Source organism: Dreissena polymorpha, chromosome 9, assembly GCF_020536995.1.
Source record: "Dreissena polymorpha isolate Duluth1 chromosome 9, UMN_Dpol_1.0, whole genome shotgun sequence".
Taxonomy (NCBI): domain Eukaryota; kingdom Metazoa; phylum Mollusca; class Bivalvia; order Myida; family Dreissenidae; genus Dreissena; species Dreissena polymorpha.
In genome coordinates, this window is record NC_068363.1 from 57,365,232 (window position 1) to 57,392,108 (window position 26,877).

The window sequence follows — 26,877 nt, forward strand, 5'->3', positions numbered from 1 at the left end:
ATTGGTATGTCGTTATATTTTGTAACCCACTATTTCTATTTTTAGATGTTACGTCTATCAAACATTTGATTGGTCGACATGAAAACGAGGCTGAACATGACCGTGTTTTGGGTCGTAGTCAGTTCACAATGAAATCTTGGTTAAATCGGACATACCAATACTTTGGTGTGTTATTTATCGTTTATGTTTAAGGAATAAACATCATGGAGTTTTTTGTGACTTTGGCAAACTCGACAGTAGTGGATATTGTTGTCCATCCCAAGGGGAAGGGACAAGATTGCATGGACAAAGTAAGTCATTTTTGTCTTTGAAAATGATCACGACCCCATTTCTGACGTCAGCTGTTCGGTGTTAAAGTAAGATCAAATGTTTTTACTTTTGACAGTTTGATTGATTTCATGATTTCCTTTTTATTTATATTAACATTTGAATGTATTTAATAGCGTATAATGTTATGTTTTCATCTGGAAATTCAGCGCTAGATTAGAAATTATGTATAACTCGACCTTCACCTTCAGATTGATAGTTCGAAACGTTATAATTCCTGACACGTTATACTTCGTGAAAAAAGTCACATTCTTTGTGAAAAAAAATGAACTAATAGGTTTAGATTCACCTAGATGATATATTTATCATGTTATCAAAGAAAATATCACATGATGAAATACAGTGTATTTGCTATAATATCATAAAGTAAAATAATAAAAACATGCCTAGAGACAATGTATCATATTGCATGCATGTACAGTAGTTGCCAGGTGGGTATTTCATCATACAAGGGGATGTGGATCCTCAAAAATAATTGCTGATATCCAGATATGCATTTTATGGTTGCTTGTTCACCCAGGGCAAGTACATTTTGTCCCGGGCAAGTCAATGTCTAAAATTGGTAGTCCGACCAAGCAAATATTGTTTTTAGAAAAGCTTGAATAATTTTTTTCTCAAAATTTATCCCTATATTTTTTATAAAGGAATAAAGATCCCAACTAAAAAAGGGGTATTATGACTCTATGCATGTCAGCAATTTTATATTGTTTGATTTTGTTTTCTCTCAAGTATCAATTAGATACTTATGATGTGTACTTGGTTATGGGCTCCTTATTCTTTGTCCGGGCAACCAAAGTACTAGAGATATTTGCCCATATGCAATAATGGCAACCTACTATTAAAGGTTTATTAATCTTTCTAAGTCACAGTGTTTCTTGATCCTGAATTGGAGTGGACAAGGATGGTAACATGACCTAATGACACACTGCAATATCCTAATTAAACATTATGATTTTTACTTACAAACAACATTAATACATTGATTTCAGATCTGCAATGTACTCGGGATCATAGAACAGGACTATTTTGGTCTCCTGTACAAGGGCAGTAAAGGAGAGAACCTGTGGTTGAATTTAAGAAATCGCCTGGACCGACAGTTGTTTGGGCAGCCACCATATAGACTGCAGTTCCGTATAAAGTTTTTTGTTGAGCCACACAATTTGCTGACTCCCAGCTCACGTCAGCAGTTTTACGAACAAGTGAAATCTGAACTAGAATCACAGAAACTGACGATCGAGTCGGGCGAACATGTGAAAGAACTGGTGGCCTTGATCTCACAAGTTGAGTATGGCAAGTTTGACAGAAGGACCAACCAGATGAACTTGTACAAATCGTTGTTAACTAGTATAGCAAAACATGTAGAGCCAACCCCTGAACTAGTTGACAGTATTATTGAATGTCATAAAGATCTAGGAGATCTGAGTAAAGACTCCGCACTGACCCAAGTTCTCCAGTTGGCAGAAGAAATGCCGAAATATGGCACGGAATTTTACGAGGCAACCTCTGCTGATTCTGATGTGAACCATGTTGGAATCTCACCCAGTGGAGTGTGCTTGCTAAACTCTAACATGAACTTGATAGAAAGGTAAGGTTTGTTTGAAGATATGACACATTTCATGCAACAGTTTCAATGTAGGTTACCTAAAAAATAATGAAAATAGCTTAAGACAAGAACAATATGAAACAGAAAGTATACTATTTAACACAAATGAAGCCAAAAAATTAAATTGCTGTGGGTATTTAGTTTGTAAATTAATTATTGTCAATTCATATTTTTAATATAGGGTCATATTATTCTAGTGGTTTTACAAAGCCTAGAAATTAAACGAGCAGCAACATGCATTTGCGCAATCTGGCCAAGAGCTACTCTGATTGCCATTCAGTCACGAAGCTTTTGTAAAGTCATAAGTGCACAAGATAGATCCTGACCAGAGTGAGGTAATGCCCAGGCTAGCCCGGTGCTACTCATGGAGCATATGGCAAAAGATCCATTTGGGTATAATACGGCTCATATGATTATGCAACATTGCTTTGTTTCAGAATCCTCTACCCCATGATACTGAAGGCAGAGCACCATGGTAGAGTTGTAGTGCTAAAAGTCGTGAATGACAACGGCACATTTCGAGACCTCGAGTTCCGTCTCATATCACATCCGTCAGCTAACTCCATGTATCGGTGTATCACTGAGATGCACTCGTTTTTCTTCTGTGATACAGTACAGCCTGAGGTGTCCACCCAGTTTTGCAGAGACTTTAAAGGGACGCTGGCCTCATTGTTTAATGAGAAGACTAAATTAGGTAATTGTCTTTGAACAATTCAATTATGGCGATTATGTATCAGATTTTGGATGTTATGAGGTAGACATATTTATGGAAACAATTGAGGAAAATTGTCGAATAAGTAGAATTATTATTACAGTGTAATGGTTTGTTGATGAATCAATAAATCTTAACATCAGGATCACAGGTGTAGGGCGCGTGGCCAAGTCACTTTAACACTATCAATTTGTCATAAAACAATATTTTTTATCATATTGACCAAAAAAAAATCTATGAGCATTCAAATTTCAATGACTTGTGACTGCAGATTATTTGGCAATTATTTGGCATTCTTGATCGTTGTATTGATTTATTGAACTTTATTTTTGTATTTATTTGTATTTTTGTTCATTTATTTAACCCTTTACCACTTAGATACTCATTTTGATACATTTTACATAGTTCCTTAAAAAAGTTAAAATAGATCAAAGACCTTTCTTACTAGATTCAAGATTTTAAGGCTTCATTTCCAACCCTTAGATACTGATGTGCAGCAAACAGCATAAACCCTGAACAGACTGCGAGTACTCACAGGCTGTTCTGGTTTTATGCTGTTTGCACATAGCCATTTTCACTTTGCTTCTGAGTGGGAAAGGGTTAAATAGATCAGTATGTGTTTTGTTCTGAGAAAACTGGGCTTCATTCATGTGCGTAAAGTGTCGTCTCAGATTAGCCTGTGCAGTCCGCACGGGCTAATCAGGGACCACACTTTCCGCTTTAATGGTATTTTTAGTTTCAAGGAAGTCCCTCCTTACCGAAAATCAAGTTTAGGCAGAAAGTGTCGTCCCTGGGACGACACTTTACACACATGAATTAAGCCCAGTTTTCTCAGAACAAGACACATATTATTAAGTTAAACAAATGTATATGATCAGTTTAAGCCTATTTATTCAAGCTTGATTGCATAGGGAGCCTTAGGCTTATTGCATAGGGAGCCATAGGCTTATTGCATAGGGAGCCTTAGGTTTATTGCATAGGGAGCCTTAGGCTTATTGCATAGGGAGCCTTAGGCTTATTGCATAGGGAGCCTTAGGCTTATTGCATAGGGAGCCTTAGGCTTATTGCATAGGGAGCCTTAGGCATATTGCATAGGGAGCCTTAGGCTTATTGCATAGGGAGCCTTAGGCTTATTGCATAGGGAGCCTTAGGCATATTGCATAGGGAGCCTTAGGCTTATTGCATAGGGAGCCTTAGGCTTATTGCATAGGGAGCCTTAGGCTTATTGCATAGGGAGCCTTAGGCTTATTGCATAGGGAGCCTTGGGCTTATTGCATAGGGAGCCTTAGGCATATTGCATAGGGAGCCTTGGGCTTATTGCATAGGGAGCCTTAGGCTTATTGCATAGGGAGCCTTAGGCTTATTGCATAGGGAGCCTTGGGCTTATTGCATAGGGAGCCTTGGGCTAATTCAAACAATCTAAAGTCTGTTTCCTTTGTAGGACCAGTTCTTGGTATCTGTAGGGGAAATCTTAAAAATGCCATCACAGTGGAGATCAAACTTATGAACTCAAGGTCGCTAGGAGGACACTCTAGTAATACAACTTATTTGATTATTTCTATGATTTATCATTATCATCATTACTAATCACTAGTCAGAATGTTCTTAGGCTGCTATTCTGTTACTTGTCATGAAAAAGCTCATAGGCTAATTGCCTGTTCATTTCAGGTCTGGATTATGTCTTTGACATCAAGCGCACCCTGAGAGAGGCCCTAGACCATACACGGAGGGTCATGTTTAAGGCCAACTTGAACACACCCTCTGGAGACGCTTGCCCTTCACCCGAGCGGGAAAACTCGGACTGCGAATTCAAGCAGTTGAATGTAGAGAAGCGATGTCAGGTAATGCCGTAATGGTGTGTTTATCGATGACATTTTTGTGCTGATTTGTGTACCTGGTTGATTTTGTTTTTATTTTGCTTTTTTTCATTCTGTTTGTTTTTGCTTTTTTTATTCTGTTTGATAAATATAAGATGACCAAAGTAAAAGTTTATTTTGTGTTATTATTATTCAGTGTTTGAGTCTATTGGGTATATAACATAACACAATAACGACTAGTCCAAGAATATCGACATCAGTTGAATGACCTCTTGAAGCCTCTTCATTCTGTTTGATACATAACCAACGTTCAATTGTATTCTGTGTCATTATTCATATTGTGAAATGTTTCAGTATGGGTCATATAAGTATTCCTGATATAACATACATGTAACATATGAACGACTGGTCAAAGAACAGCCATATACGTTCAATGAACTCTTTAAATGCTAAGTGTGAAAGGATAGAAACGTTTGACTTTGGAATTTGATTGTACACTTATCAATGTGATTGTCATATGCACACATTGATATAAACAAAGTGGTTTTCTTGGTCAATTACAATGTAGATTGCAATATTATGATGAAGAGTTGGGTTGAAAAAGGAAATGTTTCAGATCAATTTTTATTAAAATATGTTTTAATTTATTACACTGTAATTTTTGATAAGCATGTAAGACAATGTTGAGGCACAGTTGACAAAATAACAATTATGATTTCCCTTATACATGTACATAAAGGATTTTACAATTTTAGCTGCTTGAAATACAGCTTTTTTACATACTGCAGTGCTGGACAGATTGATTTGTCTAGTAAGATACTTTTAATTTTAGTAATGGTTTTTAACAATGGTTCATTCCTTGAATGTTTTATCCGTTAAAAATCTAGATTTAAATTGATTTAAAATAAGATATAAAATGTTATGTGTAAAATACAAACATTTTTATAGGGATAATACACGTTTTCGAGGGCATGATCAATTTTGCACTTTCGGTATTTTCCTCAACATGTAGAACAATCTTACTCATCTGAAATCAGCAATTGATTGAATGCAACTGCATTATACATCACTGCACATTAGGTCATTGCTATATGAATGCTTTAGTGAGGGGAAGTTACATTTGTATGCTTAAAAATGCTGCTGGCTGAACTAGGATCAGTGTGAAAATATTGTATTTGTTAAACATTTCTCTATGAGATACCATAGTTTTACACTCACCCTGTACTACTTAGTATTTGTGTATCATCGGTTTCAACTGTGATTCGCTTTGTCATTCTCACTACAGAAAGTTTACGATGTATATCGTTACATATCTGATTATGTTTCAAATAGGTTGTGAAATCAGGTGTTAAGGTGGGCTTGAACTAAAATGTATTTTTGATTGATTTCTCATTGAGTTTATACGTGTGGTTTTCTTGGAATTTATATATACTGATTTAGGAAGATGATTTCTTGGTACTCAGCCTAAATGTCAAGGAATGGATTTGTGCGTTGAGGGCTTAGTTCATTTAAAACCTAATTATTTTAAACATAATATATTTTATATAATAAAATTTATTATAACAAAACTGGATGTCTAATAAGATTCTCGAAAAATTAACCCACGACGGCGAATGCTTGCCCTTGAACTCTGTTTAAAAAATGCTGTTAAAATAATAAAAAACTATGTCTGTTTATAAAAACAAATCATGAACAAATTCTTTTTACACAAAAAATATTGATTGAAATATTACAAAAATACACTCAGAACACAAAAACGAATATGTTTATTTTGAAAAAATAAATCACCAAAAGGATTTTTATTCCAAGTTTTATGTCTTATTCCCAAGTCACATAATACAGTTTTTTAAAGCATTTTTTAAACTCTTGAACAGCTTCAATTAGTAATTATTTCTGTACATCTGTGTTTTGTGTGTGTGTGTGAATGGGGGGGGGGGCTGGTAATGATGTTTCTGCATCACAAGCATGTTGTCTGTAATGTGGGTTGTTGCTTATTGACGTCAATTTTGCTATGATGTTGATGTCCCAGTTGGTTTATTAATTCATTGTAGTCTCTGTATTTTGTCTTTAAACATGAGTCATTGAAAGCAACACTGTGACGAAGTGAAAACAGCTTGATTTGCTTGATTTGCGTACACAGAAAATATCCTTGCTATATAATGAAATATATCTTGAAAAGTGTATGTCCTGTTACCAGATGTATTCTGTATTTGTTTTGATGAATCATTCACATTATTTTGAGGTTTCTTTAAAGTGCAGAAGTAAAATGCTGTCATTTCAGTGTAGTATGATATAGAAAATATAATACATTATATCAATTTTTACAGTCAAACATTTAAATAATGGATTTTTTTCATGATTTTATACTAAATGAACAACTGTTAAATCCACTTGTATTAAGTATCAAAAGACAATAAATAAGTATATTTCAAGACCTCATTTTCTATAACAAATAAAGTTATGAACCTTCAGCAAAAAACAAATAACAAGATAAGCAGAGTTTCCAGGCAGTAACTGGTTTTAACAGGCCTGGTTTTTCCAATAGTTGTTCACAGAGTTCAGTAGGTCAGAACACAAAGAAGTATTGGGTTTTGCATGGAAACAGTGCAGTGATCAGCTGTTTACCAGCTGAGAATAATATTCTTCATGGTGGTTGCAAAACACTGAGGATTGCTGGCATTGTGCTTTGAAAAATGAGGCACTCTCTTGGAAAACAGGGCTTAATGCATTTGTGTCAAGTGTCTGCACAGGCTTATCTGGGACAAAACTTTGCACTTTATGGAATGCGTTGTCTAAAGGAAGTCTCTTCTAAATGAAACTCCAGTCTAGATGGAAAGTATGGTCCCTGATATGCCTAGGTGGACTGCAGTCAAATCCAACTTTTATGATTAAGCCCAAAATGGTGGTTTTATTTAGGTTGGACAAGTTTAATTAAAAACACTTTGATATTATGATGTGAAGTTTATGTACAGAATTATATAGATATATTCCATTTATTTAAAGTTAGTGTGCTGAACTTTGTCTTAACATTGTTGAAAAATACATTTGATCTGGATCATCATAAGCCAGTTTTAACCAGGATTTACTTATCCATTCAAGCGCAAGCGTGAAATCTCTTTTATTTAACTTGCAGCACAGTGTCCTGTCTCCAACTATAATTTCACCTAAAATCTATAAATAATTCATCAGGTTTTTGTTTCCAATGTCAGCCGCTTGAACAAAGGCTATTGTGCACTGTATTGGGTGTACCCAAGTCATGTTTACTGTCACCACTTGTGTAAAACCGTCAAGGCCTCTAGATTTTAGAATATGGTAATGAGTGGGTAATGAATACTTCTGTAATTGTGCTCTATCTGAATGTCGGTTAGGCTACTAAATTACCAGTACTTTATTTATAGTTATATCATAAGGTTAGCCACAGTTAAGTGCAACATGTTTGTGTATAAATAAGACATTCACCGATAAACATGATGGTTAAGTCAGCAAACTTGAGTCATCCACTGTGACAGTTTGCCAACCTCTGGTTTCAGTTAGCAGTTTGCCAAAGCAATAAATCAATGCTGACATCATTTGGTTTTTCCAGAATTTAATGGATATCATGTACACATTATCATTTCAAGCTATATTGCAAAAACAGCAATGATGTAAATAAAAGAAATCATGGTTGCATGCATGTGCGTAAATTGTCATCCTAGATTAGCCTGTGCAGTCTGCACACTGCACAGGCTTATCAAAGGTAGTATTTGTGGCCTAGATTGGATTTCGATTTAAAAGAAAAATTCCATGAAAGTATAAAGTGTGGTCCATGATTAGCCTGTGCTGACTGCACAGGTTTATCTGAGATGACACTTTCCATGTACCGGTATTAAGCCCTGTTTTCCCCAAGTAAGGCTCATATGGTTATGGGAACTTGTTGAATCATACTACAGAATGCTTAATCAACCATTTTCCATGTATATTAATGTTTTTAATTTATCAATAATCATCAACTAAACTGTTTTTCTTTGTTCTTGTTCTTAAATCGATAACTAGTTACAAACATGTTGGCATTTTACATAATCACCCTTATGCTTCAATCAATAACTAGTTAAATACTTATTGTCCATTAACATAATCACCTGAATGATGTATTCCTTTTTGCATGAGATTCATGTCTGAAAACTATCAGAACATAAGATTCCTACCTCATGATCCTGTTTAATGGTGCTTTGTTTGAGACCGGTTTTTGTAGCAAAAGTCATTTGGCTTAGTAGTTAAAAAAGTTGTCATAAAAAGCTAAAATGAAAGTGTATCTATCAAAGTAACTTCACTTCGATCATTCTATACTTCAGTTTAAAGGTAATAGGGTATTACATTATGTTTTGTATCCTGTTTGTTTAATTTGATGCTTTACCTGCCTGGCTTTGTTAAATATATTATTGCACATAAGCAGAATTTTTAAGGTAATCACAACCTATTTTGTATATATATTGTTACTCATGTTTCCAGAAGGTTTCAGGGGTGGCGAAATCAAATGTCCGAGTTGCCAGAGTCGTACATTTGCTTGTCTGGGCAACTGATTTTTTCGGCGTAAGCTGTATTAAGCCAGCTGTTCACCTTAGCCTGACCTTTGTTAGCGTCCAATAGAATTCAAATAAAACTTCCCGCGGCCAAGTACAGATGAATACACTTCATTGACTGCATTGGCTGATTTGAGAATACGACCAGAACATTGGAAACATGTCCGCGTCTTTGTAACACTGTTTTACTGCGTGTTCATCATGAAACAATTTTATATCTAATGAAAAGGCTTAATAGATAGAACAGTTTTACACTCAATCTCGACATCAATACAGTTTGTGCGTCCACCTTTTATTTTCAGAAGATTTTCAGCGCGAGAACGTTTGCACTTAAAAGGCTATGTTTTCATATTTAGTACTAACTTCCATATTCCTGTCAACATGTTAACATGTTAAAGTATAGAGAGCAGTGGAAGCGAAGACTCACTTTAATGCATTGCATTTCAACTCGCGAGGTATATCGGGTCAATTTGCGGCCACTGTGAGTGAATGTCAGAGTTTACGTACAGGTCATCGCTGCGTCTCTACCCTATGTGCTGATTGGAGTTCGCGGCCAGGAAAATAATCGTTACATAATAAAGACGCTATAGCGTGAGCTAGGTGAACTGGAATTAGACCAGACAGATGTTAAATGAAGATATCCAGCGATATCATATGGTATGTCAATAATACTTAATGTGTTTTACAACAATACCATAATAAATATTTTTTTTTAATTAATTTAACAAGAATTATGCCATCATATTGACTAATGAATTAAGCATGAGCGCAATGATTCTCGATACTGTTAATAATCGAATCAAATAGCAACGCCAGACAAACCACTAAAACAGGTTTGTTCGAACAGGGACCTATACAAACATAGTTTGTATAGGTCCCTGGTTCGAAGAACGCGCGTATAAATATTTAAAATATGTACGGATTTCGCGTGTGGCCGGTTGACTCATATGTTTTAATTTCACTTCCATTCTTCTTTTGGTTTTCTGTTTTGTATCTATGCGTTTATGACCAGCAATTTGTAATAATGTAAAATAAGCCGAAAACTCCATGTATCATCGCGTACTGCGTTTGCTGCAGCTAAGAACTTCACAGAAAAAGACATTCGCTATCTTTGATCTCATTCATTGAAGTCTTTACTTTTCATTAACTGCAACCACAATCAACGCCGTTTATCTTTTTTAAAGATATTTCTTGTTTCAATTAAGTTGTCTGTGGACAACAAGTTTTTTAAAAGTCGGGTCCAGGTATACAAAAAAATACATTGTATTAAAGACGTAATTAAGTTTTACAAAACCGATTGTTGACATGCGATTGCATTGTCAGTGCTATTTGCACAGTGATCTCCCTTATTCTATAAGAGACCAGGAGCATGCCGCATTTTAAACATTCGGCCCGACTGTTAGACAGTGTACAGACTGGTTTCTTTATTTGTACAATCAGACGGAAATAAAAAGTATCAAAGTAAGATAATCAAAACACGGTCTACCTTGTTATTTAAGACAACTTTAATGGTAAAAATGGAACATTTAGTTTTTTTAAATCTTCAACAACGGAGCAGAAATCCGAAGCTTTGATCTTCCACCTCCCAAAAAAACTAAGAAAGATTATGATAAAAAATATGATCTATTAAACGCACCAGAACTTTTCAAGAAACTTGGCTCACAGATTTTCAATGGTAACCAGTTGATGATAATCAAATTGCTACCAGTAGCGGCGCAGAGCCGCAGTCTGATGAGGTCCACATATTGAACTAGTTTAATCTGTTAAGATTACGATGTACTTATGTTCAACACATGTTTTAATAACACTAGCTTTGCAAGATTAAAAGTTTTAGAAAGTCTTTATATTGTTTATAATATACTGCTATAATGAATGTACTATTGAAATACAACTATAAACAAATTTACTAGCAAATCATACTCATTTTGGTATATTCCACATTGTTTTACATTAATCAATAAATGCGTTTATAATTTATATAAACATTAACAGACAAGTGTAGTTCAGCAACGGACAAGTTAAATTTCCTAAATGGTTGTCCGTGGACAAGTATAGTTTTTTGAGATTTCGCCACCCCTGGGTTTATAAAATGGTGTTTACATTTTTCTTCAACACCACTTGAAATATGCACATTGCCCCAAGTCTCTTCAAGTGCTGTGTTGTGTTACAGTGTTTAAGCTCAAGGGTCATTGTACTGTTGAGCATTGGACTTGAGGTTATCGCACATCACAGACTTTAAGTTGATTGTGAATGGTTTTAGGATACTTTATGTCACAATGGAAATTCACCTGAGCAAGTAAATGCCCTCTTATTCAATGATGCAAATTTTCAGTGATGTCATAGTATGGTGCTTGCTAGAATACTCTGAACAAACATTTACAGACTGTTTATAATTGGAAGCAAAAGCAATTGGTATCAGCCTTAATTGCATGTATACCAATCAAGTATTCATATTAGCTCGTTATTCCAAGTTAACATAGTAAATGGGGGAAAAGATGAATCAGATTATAACTTTATCTATATTTTTTAAATCCTTTGGGACAATATTTAAATAGATGCTGTTTTTTTCAGGTTTTGGGAGACAACATATTTTTATGCTCCCCGAAAATATTTTCGGTGGAGCATATAGTTGCAAGTTTGTAGTTCCGTTATTCCTTACTTCATATCTTCTGTCACACTTTTGCTACCCTTTCTCATAGCGCCTTCAATACTTTACCAATCGCTTTCATATTTGGCATGTAGGTACCTTGCATGAACCTCTACCTTTTGATGAGGTTTAAGGTCACTGGGGTCAAGGTCACCGAGGCTAGTACATGTAATACACTTCCGTCACACTTTTGCTACCGTTTCTCATAGTGCCTTTAATACTTTACCAATCGCTTTCATATTTGGCATGTAGGAACCTTGCATGGACCTCTACCTTTTGATGAGGTTTGAGGTCACTGGGGTCAAGGTCAAGGTCACAGAGGCTGATAATAGACTTTTTTAGGTGGTTATAATTAACACATAGATTGACAAAGTGCATCATCGAGGAGCATCCATCAGTTTCACTGATATTCTTGTTTTTAAATACTTAAATGCAATACTGGCAATTAGTTTAAACCTATTTGTTTTTAGCTTGATTGCATCGAAAGCCTGGGGCTTATTTGAAAGTCTTTTGAGTACTTAGTGGCTTTGGAATAGATCTCACAGTGGGGATATAACCGGTGACCTCTGGGTCGCTATGTCAACACCTTAACCAATATGCATGCTAGTCGGAAACCTCAATACTAGCAATCATATATTTAAATATGACCCTTTTGTCTATTTTCAAGTTTTTAAACAGTCTTGAAGTATTACATTTTTACACTTTTTTCTCCGAGCAATTCTTACAAATTTTCTTTGACTTTCTTAAAAAAAAATTAAAAGCAAAAATAAGCCTGTGCAGAATGCACAGGTTAATGTGGGACGACACTTGCATTAAGTCAAGTATCCCCAAAGTGAGACTTATATTTTAAAATTTGACTTTATTGTGTATTTTAAGGTTCTGGAAGAGACAATAGAGCGTATCAGTGAGACATACCGATGCTGTGTGTGTCGCGACAACGAACTGTCAGCTGTTCTCATTCCCTGCGGACACCCAACCTGTCTGGACTGTGGCAAGCAACTTTCATTATGCCCACTGTGTCGAGCAAAGATAGAGAATGTACAGCAATTGTTTTTACCTGCCATCAATTGTCGGGGTGCGACAGGAACAAGTAGCATCTCGCTGAAAACTGGCAACAACACCTCCAAGCACAGACATTGTCATAAACGGAAACGTGAAGCCGACATCGACAATACTGAGTTGACTCCTCAATGATAGGGGAGGTAACTCTAGTTTACAAGGCCGGACAACAAATATGTGCTTTATATTCCAAGTGTTGCCATGAGTGTGTTGAAAACTTAAAACTGTGGCATGGAAATTTTATTCCATACTCGACTACCCTAAAAAACATCTCTTTTGTAGTCACAGATTTAGAGAGAAGTGTAGTTCATGTATATATGTACAAGTGTGATGGTTTTCATGTTGGTCTCATTTTAGTATTGTATTAGTTCTATTTTTAATGTAGATGTAGTTGATGTGTAAATAATAATGTATTTGTGCCTCTAGTAGACACACATGGTAACAGATACCTTTCTTATGCTCCCTAGGCTTAATTTTGCGGGGAAATTCATTTTCACTTTTGTAATATTGTAGTTCAATTATTTTTATGAATAATAACACAGGTTAGGGAAGAATGTTTTACAATTTAACTTTTTCAAAAGAATCATGTTTTTTTTCGAGCCATATTAATGCACAGACAGAATGATGCCATTATTCTGTGTTACAGCTTTATTGTATCAACGAGGGAATAAAGCTACATGTAAGTGTCAGCCATAAGGGTTTTATTTTGACCAAACATGTACAAGGAGTGGATAATTGATGGAGTCTCACTTGGAAAACTGGACTGAATGTATGTGTATGAATTGTCATTTCAGATTAGCCTATGCAGTTCAGCATAGGCTAACAAGGGACAATACTTTCCGCCTGAATTGGATTTTTGTTTAGAGTAAACTTCCTTTTAACAAAAAATTCAATAAAAGCCAAAAGTGTTGTACCAGATAAGCCTTAACCCTTTGCATGCTGGGAAATTTGTTGTCTGTTAAAATGTCGTCTGCTGAATTTCTAAAATAATCATTTTCTTTGAATTTTTTCAAAGAAAACTATCAGAATAGCAAACAGTTTGGATCCTGATGAGACGCCACGTTCTGTGGCGTCTCATCTGGATCCAAACTGTTTGCAAAGGCCTTCAACATTCGGTTCCAGCACTTAAAGGGTTAACAACACATACACACAGTCCAGTTTTCCAAGTGCGAGACTACAATGATATGTTTGCCCATTTAAGACGAGATGAGGTTCTTCATTTTGGGGGTTTATCTGTACAGATCATTCCATTCTTGAAACAGGGTCTTTACATGTACATGTATGTACATAATTTAAATTTAATTTCATACTGGCAAAAATGTTTGTGTTGTTAAACCGCAAATACACCTTTATTTATTTATTCTGTAGCAGTATTGTGTTTTTAAACGTTTATAGTTTTTGTGCAATAGGTTCACTTTTGTGTAAGCGTTTCCTTCTGTAATTTTAGTCCCTTTATATATCACATACATGTGTTGTATAATGTTTAATAGTTTTATGACTTGTGTTCACATGTCAGACATTTATGACATTACATGAAGTAAAATCATATAAATCATATACCAAGATTCATCAACTTTTTGAAAAGACTTTTAATTTCAGAAGTTATTCTGTTTTGAATTGTCTTTTGTTCTCTGATATTATTTAAATATTTTAACATTATATTTATTTTGTGTAAATACATATGCATTTTAATGTACTTTGCACATATATTTGAGCCGCAGTTTGGGAAATGGGGCTTAATTCATGTGCGTAAAGTGTCATTCTAGATTAGTCTGTGCAGACTACACAGGCTTATCAAGGACGACACCTTCCGCTAAAAACTTTTCGTGAAAAGGAAGTCTCTACTTATAAAAATTCAGTTTAGCTGGAAAGTGTCATCCTTGTGGATTGCACAGGCTTATCTGGTTCAAGCACTTGCATTAAGCCCCATTTTTTGAAGAGCAATCCTCATATACAATATACATTTCCATGTACTTTGCAGTTATTTGTAGGTGTTAGGTGTAAATATAGTGATGTTTGTTGTTGTGTATCGGTACACACTGTGATTTCTGGTGCTATGTGAAACAAGTAGATGTTACAAGTTGATTATTTCCTTGTGATTATTAACTGTGGTACCTTAGTAAGGTCTTACGCAAATATACAATGAACAATGATGTTTTTGCAAATAAATGATACTTGACATTAACATGTTTTAGAGATGACAAAAATGTGAAGACTAGCACATGTATTAATATTTTTTGAAATTTTTATTTAAGTGGAATTTTCCATCTGACCGTTTTTAAGAAGAATGTAATGAATACCCTTAAACATGTTTTAGAAATAGTATTGAATGCCATTAGACTTGTTTTATAAGGACTCATTGAAGACTGTTTTCAAAATCAGCAGCACAAAAGCTTGTCACAACAACGGGAATTACATATCTCACATTAAAGGCAGAGTGTAAAAAATAAGTCAAGAAGAAGCACACTGATTTTCTTGAATAATATTTTTTTTAAGATTGTTCATGGGTCTGGTTTGATTGTTGTTCTCTAAAATAAAATCAAAATATTTTGTTTGATATGAGAAGTATTTTGGATGTAGTAGAATTTCATTTGACCAGCTTTAACTATGCATTGATTATTTAGTTCTTTTTGACAGAACATATCCTAATTTGTTGGCAAGAACTTAAATGTTCACAGATTGGATTAAGTTCCATATTTGTAAAATAACAGGTTAAAAAGATACCTTCCCATTTGTGAAATAATGTTATGCTGAAATGAAATATGTTAATTACCAGTAGATCTGATTGCTTATGTATTTGATGCATAAAACCTTGCACATTTCCTTTGACTTTCTGCAATTTGTGGTACTCATTCTTTAAGGACCTTTGCACAACTTGATAAAATGAACATTTTTGTATATTTTTTCATCAGTTTTTCTTAAATCTGATGTTATATTATCAGTTGCATATAAGCCTAGCTCTTGGTAAACAGTGCTTGAGCAGTCTAATCAGGGACAGAACTTTCCAACTTAATTGGTATTTTAATAAGAAGGGTGATGGGTCACTTCCTTTAAAGAAAAACTCCATAAAAGCTGAACGTTTAGCCTTTGCGGATTACACATGCATATCTGGGACAACACTTTACGCACATGCATTAAGCCCGGTTTTCCCAGACCATGGCTCAAACATTTTATGGGGATTGTGGTTTGCCTTAGTCTGGCAACTATACTTTGTTTACATGATTAGGTTACATTTAAGTCTTAATGCTACATTATCAGGTTACACTATAGTCCCATTTCTAATAGTGTAAACTAACCTTACTCCCTATCTCTCCTTTACACTCCTTCTGACAATATTGTTCGGGTGTGTTTTGTGCAATATATTTTATCCTTTTAAAACAGTGTTGTATTGAAACATTGAAAGAAAATGGCGACTTCGCAGTTTTGTTCCTCTGAAACTTACAAAGCTTTAATGTTAACTTTTTTTCTAACAATTCCTTCTCTTGAGCACCTGGGCAAATATAAATATTATTTCTTAGAAATGACCCAAAAGGGCCGTTTTTTTTCCAAAAATCTTCAAAGATTAAAAAATATATCATATTTGTTTCATTAAGAGTAAAAACATTGAGGAAAACTATAAATAATAATTACATCCCAAAAGCTGCAAATAACACTTAAGTTCCAACATGTCTCAAGGGCCTTTGGGTCCGCATGTGTAATATTTTACATTATCTTCGAGACGCATTGTTGGTTTGAATTTAAATAAATTATTCTTAATATGCTAATGCCATTCAAGATCGCTCTTTGTTAGTATATATCCATATATCATACTTTTATAGTTGCACTGTTTTGTGAAACTGGTTGTACATGTAGGATATTATCACAGAACCAGTCGGTCAAGGTAAACGTTAAATAATAATGTGAATGTTCTATTTATGTTACTGTATGTTATTTTAACTTATAGCATATATTTTTTCCTATATCACAGTTATATTTCTGCATATCTGTATAGTATTTTGTAATTGCAAAATGACCAGCCCTGTTTTTATGACTTAAAGTACAAAGATGCATAACAAAAAAGTATGGAATATGAGACTAGTATGGAAAAAACGGGGTTTATTGCATTTGCCTAAATGATGTTATCAGATAAGCCAGTGCAGTCACCAAAGGCTTATCAGGGAGGACGCTTTAGCCATGACTGGATTTTCTTATAGGAGAGATATAGTTTAGACGTTAATAAAAAGCAAGCAGGTCTGGGATGACTCTTTAGGCACATGCATTAAGTCTGGTTTTCCAAGAGCGATGATCATATCTTTATATATTAGTTTAATGTGACTAAGATTTTGTTTACAAGTATTTTGAAAACTGCCGTGATTGGGCAGTGATTTTTTAGGTACTGGGCCAAATACCTCGTTTTGTATACAAGCAGTAGTCAGATCTGGTATCTGTGACCACTTGACCTTTTATTTCATTTTGTTTATCATGATGTGCAAATGATTTATTTTGTGAAAATAAAAGAAAGGAAAGACATAAACATGTTTTCTTTGATATAACAATGGTTTTTAAGATTTCGGTACTATCTTTTTTTTCGATAAGTTTTCATGTGTGCGACTGTTTTCAGGTTGACATAACTAATACAATGAGATAAGAATTATCCGTTGGAATGTTATAAAAATGACATCGAATATTTCCGTATTCAATATGAAGGGTTTTCATAAAATATGAATGGTTGAAAGGAGACCGAATTCTGACAGTGCAATTTTTTTTAGCTCAACAAAACATTCGATAAACAAGATATTAAGTTGTCTTCAATTTCTGTTGTCTGACTGCAATATCTTGAAAGAAATTGCTAAAGTATAAATATATTGGTAAATAAGTCTATTTCAAAATGTATTTGCGTAAGAAACACTGCGGTGCATTTAATATACACTAACTGTATGTACATGTAGTAAATGTCTCCTAATATCATAATGCATGTTTCGGTTTTTGTATACAAGTTTTAATATGTAATTGAACACGTTCGATCATTTTACTTTTTCACAATATGACTATGAAAAATGTTATTGTCAACCTACACATGATTAATATTCAAAGTTCAAGTGCACTTATAAGTACTGGGTCTTTTGTATTGATTTTTTTTCATGTTTACCGAACAGCCAATAAGCTTCCGTTACTTCTTTCCAGTAGAAATGATACTTTGTAGAATTGGTGTAAAATGGGTTCACATGTAAGAAAAAATGTCAATATGTTTTCTGCCATTTATGTGATTAAAGAAACAATGTCACCACTCTAGAGGCCACTATTATAACCCAATATTGACAAAACTCGGTGAAGTGTTTATCTTGTCAATATATCGGTGGAGTTTCATGAGTTTATGTGACATGTGAATCCATAATCTAGATCAAGAGCAGTTGAAATTCTAGAAACCAAATCGTTACCTCTATAGAGGCTAAAACAGAAAGAGCATGACATTAAAAACAGTGATCAGAAAATTCCGTTTTAAATTGATAATTTGTAAATAGATATCTTCATTTATTTGAACATGACGTTACTCCAGACAAAGAAGTTATGGCCAGGCCAGAAAAAAGCTTTTAGGTACGAATGAACATTATTTTAAACACATGAACACACGACTGTATACATTAGGTAGTTTACCTATTTAATAATGTATTTATAATAGTTTTACAGTGTGATCATACGCGAGTTTTAAATGCAGCATGTTAGTTTGAAATAGGGCAGTGCATTCACAGGGTAACTGTGTTAGTTTAAGTCAGCAGATTTGAGTCTTCGGCTGTGACAGTTTGTCAACGCATGTAGCAGTAGGCCGTTTGACATGGCAAACAAGATGCAAAAACTTTGCTGACACAATTGTTTCTGTTTTTCCCATTAACAAGTTCTCAATTCAAACTAACATCTTGTTTTGATGTTCATTTGTAGCCTTTCTAAAAGAGCTTTTTGCAAACAGACATTTAATATTGTTAGCTATGTTTTGATCTCATTCACAGTTGTTAATGTAGTAAATTACCTAGTAAGGAAACACGTTTTGACCAACCGGTAAGCATGCATAGGTCATTTTCTGTAGAATTTGAATATAACCATATGATAATGGGAACTTGTTTAAACATATTGCATATTTAATCAACCACGTATGTATTGATGTTTTAAAAAAGTATCAATATTCAACAGCTAAACTGTTTCACTTTGTTCCCATGCTTAAATCAATAACTAGTTATATTCATGTTTGTTGTTTACATAATCACCATTGTGCTTAAATCAATAACTTATCTGTTTCTGTGAAGCTACTATCCCATCCAAAACAGTTACAATAAGAACAGCTGATCCTCCATGGCTATATAAAAATATTCGAAAAGAAATCTGACGCCGCAAAAGAGCATACAAAAAGGCCAAGGCTACCAATTCAGACCACTATTGTCACATTTATCGTCAACAACGTAATATTGTCAATTATCTTGTAAAATCAGCAAAAGAAGTTCACTTCGATAATCTTGCTAAACAAATACGTGAAAATCAACACTCCTCATCCGACTTCTGGAAAATAGTTTAAAAAAATCACGAATAAAAACACCTCAAATAACGAGTGGCCTCCCTTAATTCACAATGGTACAATATATGAGTCACCTCTTGTTAAAGCAAATATCCTAAATTCCTTTTTCCAATCTCAATCTTCTTTAACTATACCCAGTACGCACATGCACAACTTACATTCCCAAGAGCCGTCCCGTCTTTCAAGATCTCATCATTGCCCGTCAATATGTTTTAGATTCCATAAAAGTAATGAAAACGGGAAAGGCATCAGGACCAGACAAAATAGCCAAGTCTGTAAGCAAATTGCATCTGAGATTGCAGGTCCACTACAAAATCTTTTCAATTGTTCCATCAGTACTGGTAGAGTCCCTTGGAGTTGGAAAGAAGCAATTGTTTGTGCACTTCACAAAAAGTCTGATCCTCAGGATGTTGGAAATTATAGACCGATCTCCCTTTTAAGCGTTTTAAGTAAATGTCTGGAGAGAATCCTCCACAAATACATTTAACCATTTAAGGGCTACCGATTTTATAACACCATTTCAATCAGGTTTCATACCAAAAGATTCCGCTGTTAACCAATTGGTCTCGGCATATCACACCTTTATTAAAGCTGTTGACGAAGGAAAAGAGGTTAGAGCCGTATTTTGTGACATTTCTAAGGCATTTGATAGAGTATGGCACGAAGTACTTATTCACAAGCTCCGACCATATGGTATCTCTGGAAATCTTCTATCTTGGTTAAAAGACTACCTACAGGAGAGGATCCAGTGTGTTGTAATCTCCGGCTGCCAATCTGACCCATTACCCATATATGCTGGTGTTCCTCAAGGGTCTATATTAGGGCCCCTCCTTTTTCTTATATACATCAACGATATTGTACGAGATATTCACTGTCCAATTCGCCTATTTGCAGACGGTACTGCGCTATATATAATTTTCGACAACCCGATTGATGCAGCTAACCATCTTTACTCAGATCTTGCACAAAATCTATTCTTGGGCTTATAAGTATTTTGTTACCTTCAATCCATCCAAAACCGAATCCTTAGTAATGTCTAAAAAAGTCAACCGCCAAATCCATCCCCCTCTTTTTCTCAACGACTGCCAAATCACTGAGGTTTCGTCTCATCAACATCTCGGCTTAAATTTTTCTGATTCATGTTCCTGGCACGACCATATTGAATCAATCAAGAAGAAAGCATGGCAGAGAATTGATTTAATGCGAACGTTCAAGTTTACGCTCGATAGAAATTCCCTTCTATTGATATACACACTTTTTTTATCAGACCAATTTTCGAATATGCTGATGTAGTCTGGGACAACATTACTACACATGATGAAATTGAACTTGAAAAGATTCAACAGGACGCAGCAAGAATAATCAGCGGGGGAACACGTTTAGCATCTTTGCAGAATCTATATAATTAAACGGCTCTCAAACCATTAAAAAATAGGAGAACAAAACATAAACTTTCCAATTTCTATAAAATGTGTAATTCTATATCACCCCCCCCCCCCCCTATTTGCGTACTCTGATCCCCTCTAGCGTTGGAGAACGTTCGGCTTATTCACTTCGCAAATCTAACAATATTCGCAAACCACCAATTTTAAACCAGGCCATCAACCAGCTGATCAAAACCTTGCAAGCACTAAAAGGAACAGACGGTTTATACGTATCATCAAAAGACACCAATGGCGCAAACAAAATAAAATTAAAAAAAGAAGTGGAAAGGGGTAAGAACACAGTTTTAAATCTTTCCAACAAAGTTATCAACAATATAGAATATAGACTTATGGGGTAAGGTTTGAAGTTCTGCCCCACACCTAAAACTATGGATACAGTTCAGCTTAAACAAGATGTGTTTGAATTTACTAGAAAATTAAGACTAAAGGAATATTTCGGAAGCTGTGAAGACATCACTGTAGAAGATGAACAAACATCCGAAGACCAAGACAGCAAATACCAAACAAAAGGAAACTCCACATTTATTCCACCTGCTGGGCAAGATACAGTATTAGACTTTAACATAAAAGCCATAGCACATGAATTTTTTTACTTCCAAGCGCAAGTGGAACATTAAGTCAGATCTTTCACAAGAAGAACAAGTAGCTTTGAAATCTTTAAAGGGGCCTTTTCACAGATTTTGGCATTTTTTAACTTATGTATTAAATGCTTTATATTGATAAATGTAAACATTGGATCGTAAAAGCTCCAGTAAAAAATCAAGAATAAAATTAAAAAAAGGAAAAGAACATTGCCCGGAGCAGGTTTCGAACCAGTAACCCCTGGAGTCCTGCCAGAGTCCTGAAGTAAAAACGCATAGCCTACTGAGCTATTCCGCCGAGTATACATACGTCACGTATTTTATACCTTATATAAGCAATCTTCGTAGTTATACAAAATTTAACGACAAAAACAGAACTCTCCAAATTATTCAATCGTTTCGCGTTGCAACGCTTTATAATTTTTAGGTTTTATAATCGTCAAAAGATGCATATAATGGCTATATTAGAGCATGGTTAATGTTCAGTATTACTGTTTCCTCACAAATATCATAACTAACACGAAAATTTGCGAATCTGAAACAACTTTTTTCAATTTTGTCAATTTACCAAAGCGTGAAAAGGTCCCTTTAAGCCAAGATGACAATATTGCGATTAAAAAATCTGACAAAGGATCCAAAATTGTAATAATGAACAGAGAAGATTACATTGGTGAGGCCCAACGACAACTCAACAACTGTACATACAACGAGGTACTTAGTGAGAATCCACATGAACAGTTTCGAAAAGATATAGAATATGTCATAAAACTATTGATTGCCAAGAAATTGATGTAAAAAATCTTTACCCATCAAAAGACAGCCGTACATCGCTCTTTTATTTATTGCATAAAGTTAATGAAGTGCATGATACTAAACTACCATAAGGTTTTCCAGGTAGACAAATTATATCAGGCTGTAATAGTTTAACTGAAAATATTTCATTTCATGTCGACAAAATTTTAAAGCCTTACATGGAATGTTTACCATCTTATGTTAAAGACACTTCTGATTTTATTAAGAAATTACATAGTTTGCAAGACTTAACAACCGAATCGTACTTAGTTACATTAGATGTATCCTCACTTTATAGTAATATCCCTCATGATGATGGTATAAAAGCATGTAACTATTTTTTACGAAAAAATAATAAATCTGAATCTTTTATCACTTCAGTATCAGAACTTAAAAAACTAGTTTTAACCAAAAATCATTTTCAATTTAATGATGTTGATTATTTGCAAGTCTTAGGCACTGCCATGGGTACAAAAATGGCACCAAGTTATGCATCATTATTTATGGGTCAATTTAAAGAAAATTTCTTTAAAAAATTGCCAGTTTAAGCCTGTTATATGGCTTAGATTTCTTGATGACATTTTCATGATTTGGAACCATTCCGAAAAAGAGCTAACAAATTTCTTCAGAGAAATTAATAGTTTTCCTCAAACAATTAAATTTACATACAATTTTTCTAAGGAAAGTGCTGTTTTTTTAGATGTTAATATTTCTAAGGATGAAAATGGTTGCATTCAAACATCAGTTAATGAAAAGAATACTAATTGTCATCAATATATTGAATATTCTTCATGCCATCCTATGTCTGGTAAAGCTAATATTCCGTTTTCCCAGGCTAAACGTTATAGAAGGATCACTTCTAATAATGATACCTATACAAAAGAACTGACTCATCTCAATGATATTTTTCTTGAAAGTAATTACCCAAAAGAGGTAATAGACAAAGCGCTAAAAAAGCGTCAATGCTATCTATGGAAGATGCACTAGAAGTTAGTGTTAAAAAGTCAGCTAATATGAAAATTATCCCATTCGTATGTACTTACAACCCTTCACTTCCCAACATTGGGAAAATTCTTAACAATTATTGGTTTCTGCTTAAGTTATCTCTTAATGAGAGTGTGAAACAAGTATATAGTCAAAAGCCATTAGTGGCGTTCAAAAGACCCAGACACTTACAGGATATCTTAGTACATACAAATCTTAATAATAATCAAAATAGAAAAATTCATTCAGTTATGAAATGCAACAGAAAACTATGCACACATTGTAATTATATTACAGAAACAAATGGTTTTACCAGCTCTACATTTGGTAAACAATTTACTATTAAGAATAATTTAAATTGTGCATCATCAAGTGTTATTTACTTAATAACATGTAAAAAATGTCTAAAACAATATGTTGGTCAAACTAATCAAAAATGTAGCCAAAGAATGAATAGCCATAAATTTGACATTAAACATTTTCCCGACTGTTTAACAAATGTCTCAGAACATTTTAATTCTGCTGGACATAGGATTGATGATTTTTCTTTTATTCCTATTGAACAAATACAAAATAATGGAAACGCCTCTTAAAATAATGTTCTTGGATGCATTACCTAGGTACTAAAGCTCCCCTAGGCATGAATTCAAAAGTTCTCTTCTAATGTTCTAGTTTTTAAGGTAGTTTTTACTGGTTCATTTAACATATTCGCATTCAAACTGCATTTTTCCAGTAATTTTGTATCATAACTGATCCTACTTTTATAATCTAGTTAATTAGATAACATATACATATATGAACTATATGCTTTTTATAATGATGTTATATATTATTTTGGTTATATGTTAATTTTAACGCCAAATAGTATGTAACACTTTGACGTTGTTGCAATTGACGTCATGTGATTGTGACGCCATTTTCTTTATTTCATAACAAAATGTTTACTCCTGATGAAGGTCTAAATTGACCGAAACGTTGAGTGAATAGATATTTTAAAAAGCAAAGTTGGTTCTCTGTTTTATATAATTATTTATTTAACAATATTCGCAGCATTCATTGTAAATCACGACTTTTTCACGATCTTTCCTACCACCAACTATAAACTTATGGAACAGTTTACCTGAATCTGTAAGGACAGCTCCTTCTCTCTCAGCTTTCAAAGCAAATCTAAACAAAGATACAACAATAATTTCCCAGCATTACTACGATGGAGAGCGGCAGTCTAATATTCTACATGCACGTTTACGAATGCATTGTAGCAGCTTTAATGAACATTTGTACGCAAAAAATATTGTACACAGTCCATATTGTCAATGTGGTGAGATTGAAGATACATATCATTTCTTCTTCAATTGTCCCATTTAAACTGTGAAAAGAGTTATCCTCTTTGACAATCTGTCCAGTTTTCAACCCATTACATTGCAACTACTTCTTTTTGGTGTTAAAGACGGATCATACGAAGTAAATTCATTAATTTTCAAACATGTTCAGTCTTTCATCCGAGATAGTCATATATTCTAATTCTACTCCATCTCAGGAACAAACTATTTCTTCTAACGATGCCCCGTCCCGCAACTACTTCTTTTCTTATCGCAACTTCTCTTACTCGAACTCTACTCTTACACTTCCCTCCCTTTCCTTCTCAACTTATTACATTGTTTGCTATCTGTACTACCCTGTGATTTGATCTTTATTACAACATATATATTTTCTCCATTTCTAAACGGTATTCAAATACCAATCACTGAATTGCATGTTTCTAAATTTTGTCATTTTTATAAGTTGTTGTTACACGTTTGGTTGTTTACACCATAACAGCAGCGCTTCTAACACACAGAAGAGAGACATAACATAAGCCTCGAGCTTTTTTCTCAATTCTGTCAAATTGTATCCTAAAGCCTTTATATTAAGCACTACTGCAAATTCTTCCTGCCTTGTGTATTGATCGAAAATAATATGTATGTTTGTATTGTATTGCTTATATGTACTTACTATTGAACTAAATAAATAGTGTTTAAACCAAATCAATAACTGGTTAAATACCCGTTTTATGTTTCATAATCACTTTAACAATGGATTAACATTTGCACAAGTTGAAAATCTGAAAACTTGAAAAAAAGGAATCTTTTCTCATGATCATGATTAATGAAGCTTTGCTGGAGACCAACTTTTGTTTGGTGTGGTAAATGTAATTTTGGTTGGTTATTTAAGAATCTTGTCATTCAATTTAAGTGTTCGTGGGTATAGCTTATCAAAGTAAGTGTACGTAAGTCAATTAATACTGCAGCAAGAGGGGAGTATGGTATTTTATTATATTGCCGGTATGTTTTGTATCATGTTTGGATAATTGGATTTGTTCAGTTATGTTTATGGTTTGTCTCTAACAAATTAAACACAACCAATACTGTGAGTCATATTTTTTCACATGAGCAGATTATTTAAGGTGATCCAAGGCTATTTCACATAAATCGTTTTATTTTCCACTTGTTCTTTATGGTGAATCTTGTTTTTTCTTACAAGCGACTCCAAATATGCACAAAGCCAAAATATGTGGACAATCCCCTTCAAGAGCCGTGTTTGTAATAGCGTTTAAGCTCAAAGGCCATTGTACTGTTGAGCATCGGACTTTAGGTCCTTGTACAGCACATACTCTAACTTGATTGTTAATGGTTTTAAGTGATGTTAAGAACTAAAAAGTAAAAGCACCTGACTTATAAATGCCCTAGCGCTGTCACAGTACTGGATGCTTATATAAATAATGTCCACAGAAATGTACTGACTGTTTATTTGAAGAGAAAGCACATGGAATCAGCCTTTGTTGCATGTACGACATTTCATATAAGCTTGTTGTTTCAACTTCGAAAAGTAAATTGGGAAAGGCTGAATCAGACGTTACTGTATCTTTATTTTTCATTCCTTTATGACAATACTTTTATATTTAAATAGGTTCTGGCTGTCTATTTTCATGTTTTAAGGGGTTTAATGCAAGTGCATAGGTTTATTAAGGACGACATTATCCAGATAAACTGGAGTTTTGCTACGAAGACACTTTCTTAAAACGAAGCATATCATAAAAGTGGAATGCACAGACTAATGTGTGACAACACTTAATGCACATGCATTTAACCCAGTTGTCTGAATGTGACTCATTTAGGTAGGACTTTATTTTGCATTCTCAGGTTTTTCAAGAGACAATAGAACAGATCAGTATGGCGTGCCCATGCTGTGTTTGTCGCGACAACGAACTGTCGGTCGTTCGCATTACCTGCGGGTACCCAATCTGCCTGGACTGTGACAAGCAACTGTCATTATGCCCACTGTGTCGAGCGAATATCGAGCACGTTCTGCAATTGTTTATAACTGCGATTGACTGTCGAGGTGCAATGAAAACGAGTAGTATCTCGCTGAAATCTGGCAACAGCACCTTAAAACGCAGACATTGTCAGTAGCGGTAACGTGAAGCGGACATAGGTAAGTTGACCCCTTGAGGAGAGGGGAGGGAAAGCTAGTTTTCAAGGCCTAAGAATAAATAGTGCTTCATATTCCAAGTGTTGCCGTGAAATGTATTGAAAACTATAAACAGTAGTGAGGAAAAGTTTATGCAATATTTGATTTAGCTGGGAAAACAAAAACTTTGTGTAGTAAAAGAGTACTATAGTTCATGTAAATAGGTAAACGTCTTTCATGTTGGTCTCATTTTATTGTCGTATTAATTCTTTGTTAAATGTATATATGCGTAAATTATAATGCATTGTGCGTCTAGTATACACTAATGGTAGTGGTGGGCTTTCCAAAGGCTACATGAGC

The 26,877-nt window shown here is 34.4% G+C and overlaps 2 protein-coding genes across 3 annotated transcripts in view; both read left to right on the forward strand.

Annotated features, from left to right (window-relative positions):
- LOC127845792 (E3 ubiquitin-protein ligase MYLIP-like) overlaps positions 1-17,237 on the forward strand; it is a 239,331-nt gene extending 222,094 nt beyond the window's left edge. The window contains exon 6 of one of the 2 annotated variants that reach the window (XM_052376944.1): positions 15,983-17,237. The gene's annotated coding sequence lies outside the window, so the exon portion shown is untranslated. Of the gene's footprint in view, positions 1-14,133; positions 14,279-15,982 lie in introns of those variants that run through there. The other variant, XM_052376945.1, reaches the window with a different exon arrangement.
- On the forward strand, positions 106-14,138 carry LOC127845793 (E3 ubiquitin-protein ligase MYLIP-like). The gene is made up of 5 exons (XM_052376946.1): positions 106-290; positions 1,317-1,912; positions 2,368-2,624; positions 4,311-4,483; positions 12,542-14,138. The coding sequence occupies exons 1-5, from the start codon at positions 204-206 to the stop codon at positions 12,857-12,859; spliced, it is 1,431 nt and encodes a 476-aa protein (XP_052232906.1). The 5' UTR covers positions 106-203; the 3' UTR covers positions 12,860-14,138.
- Positions 17,238-26,877: the final 9,640 nt, after the last annotated feature.

Coding starts and splice junctions, on each gene's coding strand:
- LOC127845793 (XM_052376946.1), top strand. CDS start 204: ATGGAGTTTTTTGTGACTTTGGCAAACTCGACAGTAGTGGATATTGTT. Junction 2,625..4,310: donor TAATGAGAAGACTAAATTAG/GTAATTGTCTTT, acceptor TGTTCATTTCAG/GTCTGGATTATGTCTTTGAC. Junction 4,484..12,541: donor ATGTAGAGAAGCGATGTCAG/GTAATGCCGTAA, acceptor GTGTATTTTAAG/GTTCTGGAAGAGACAATAGA.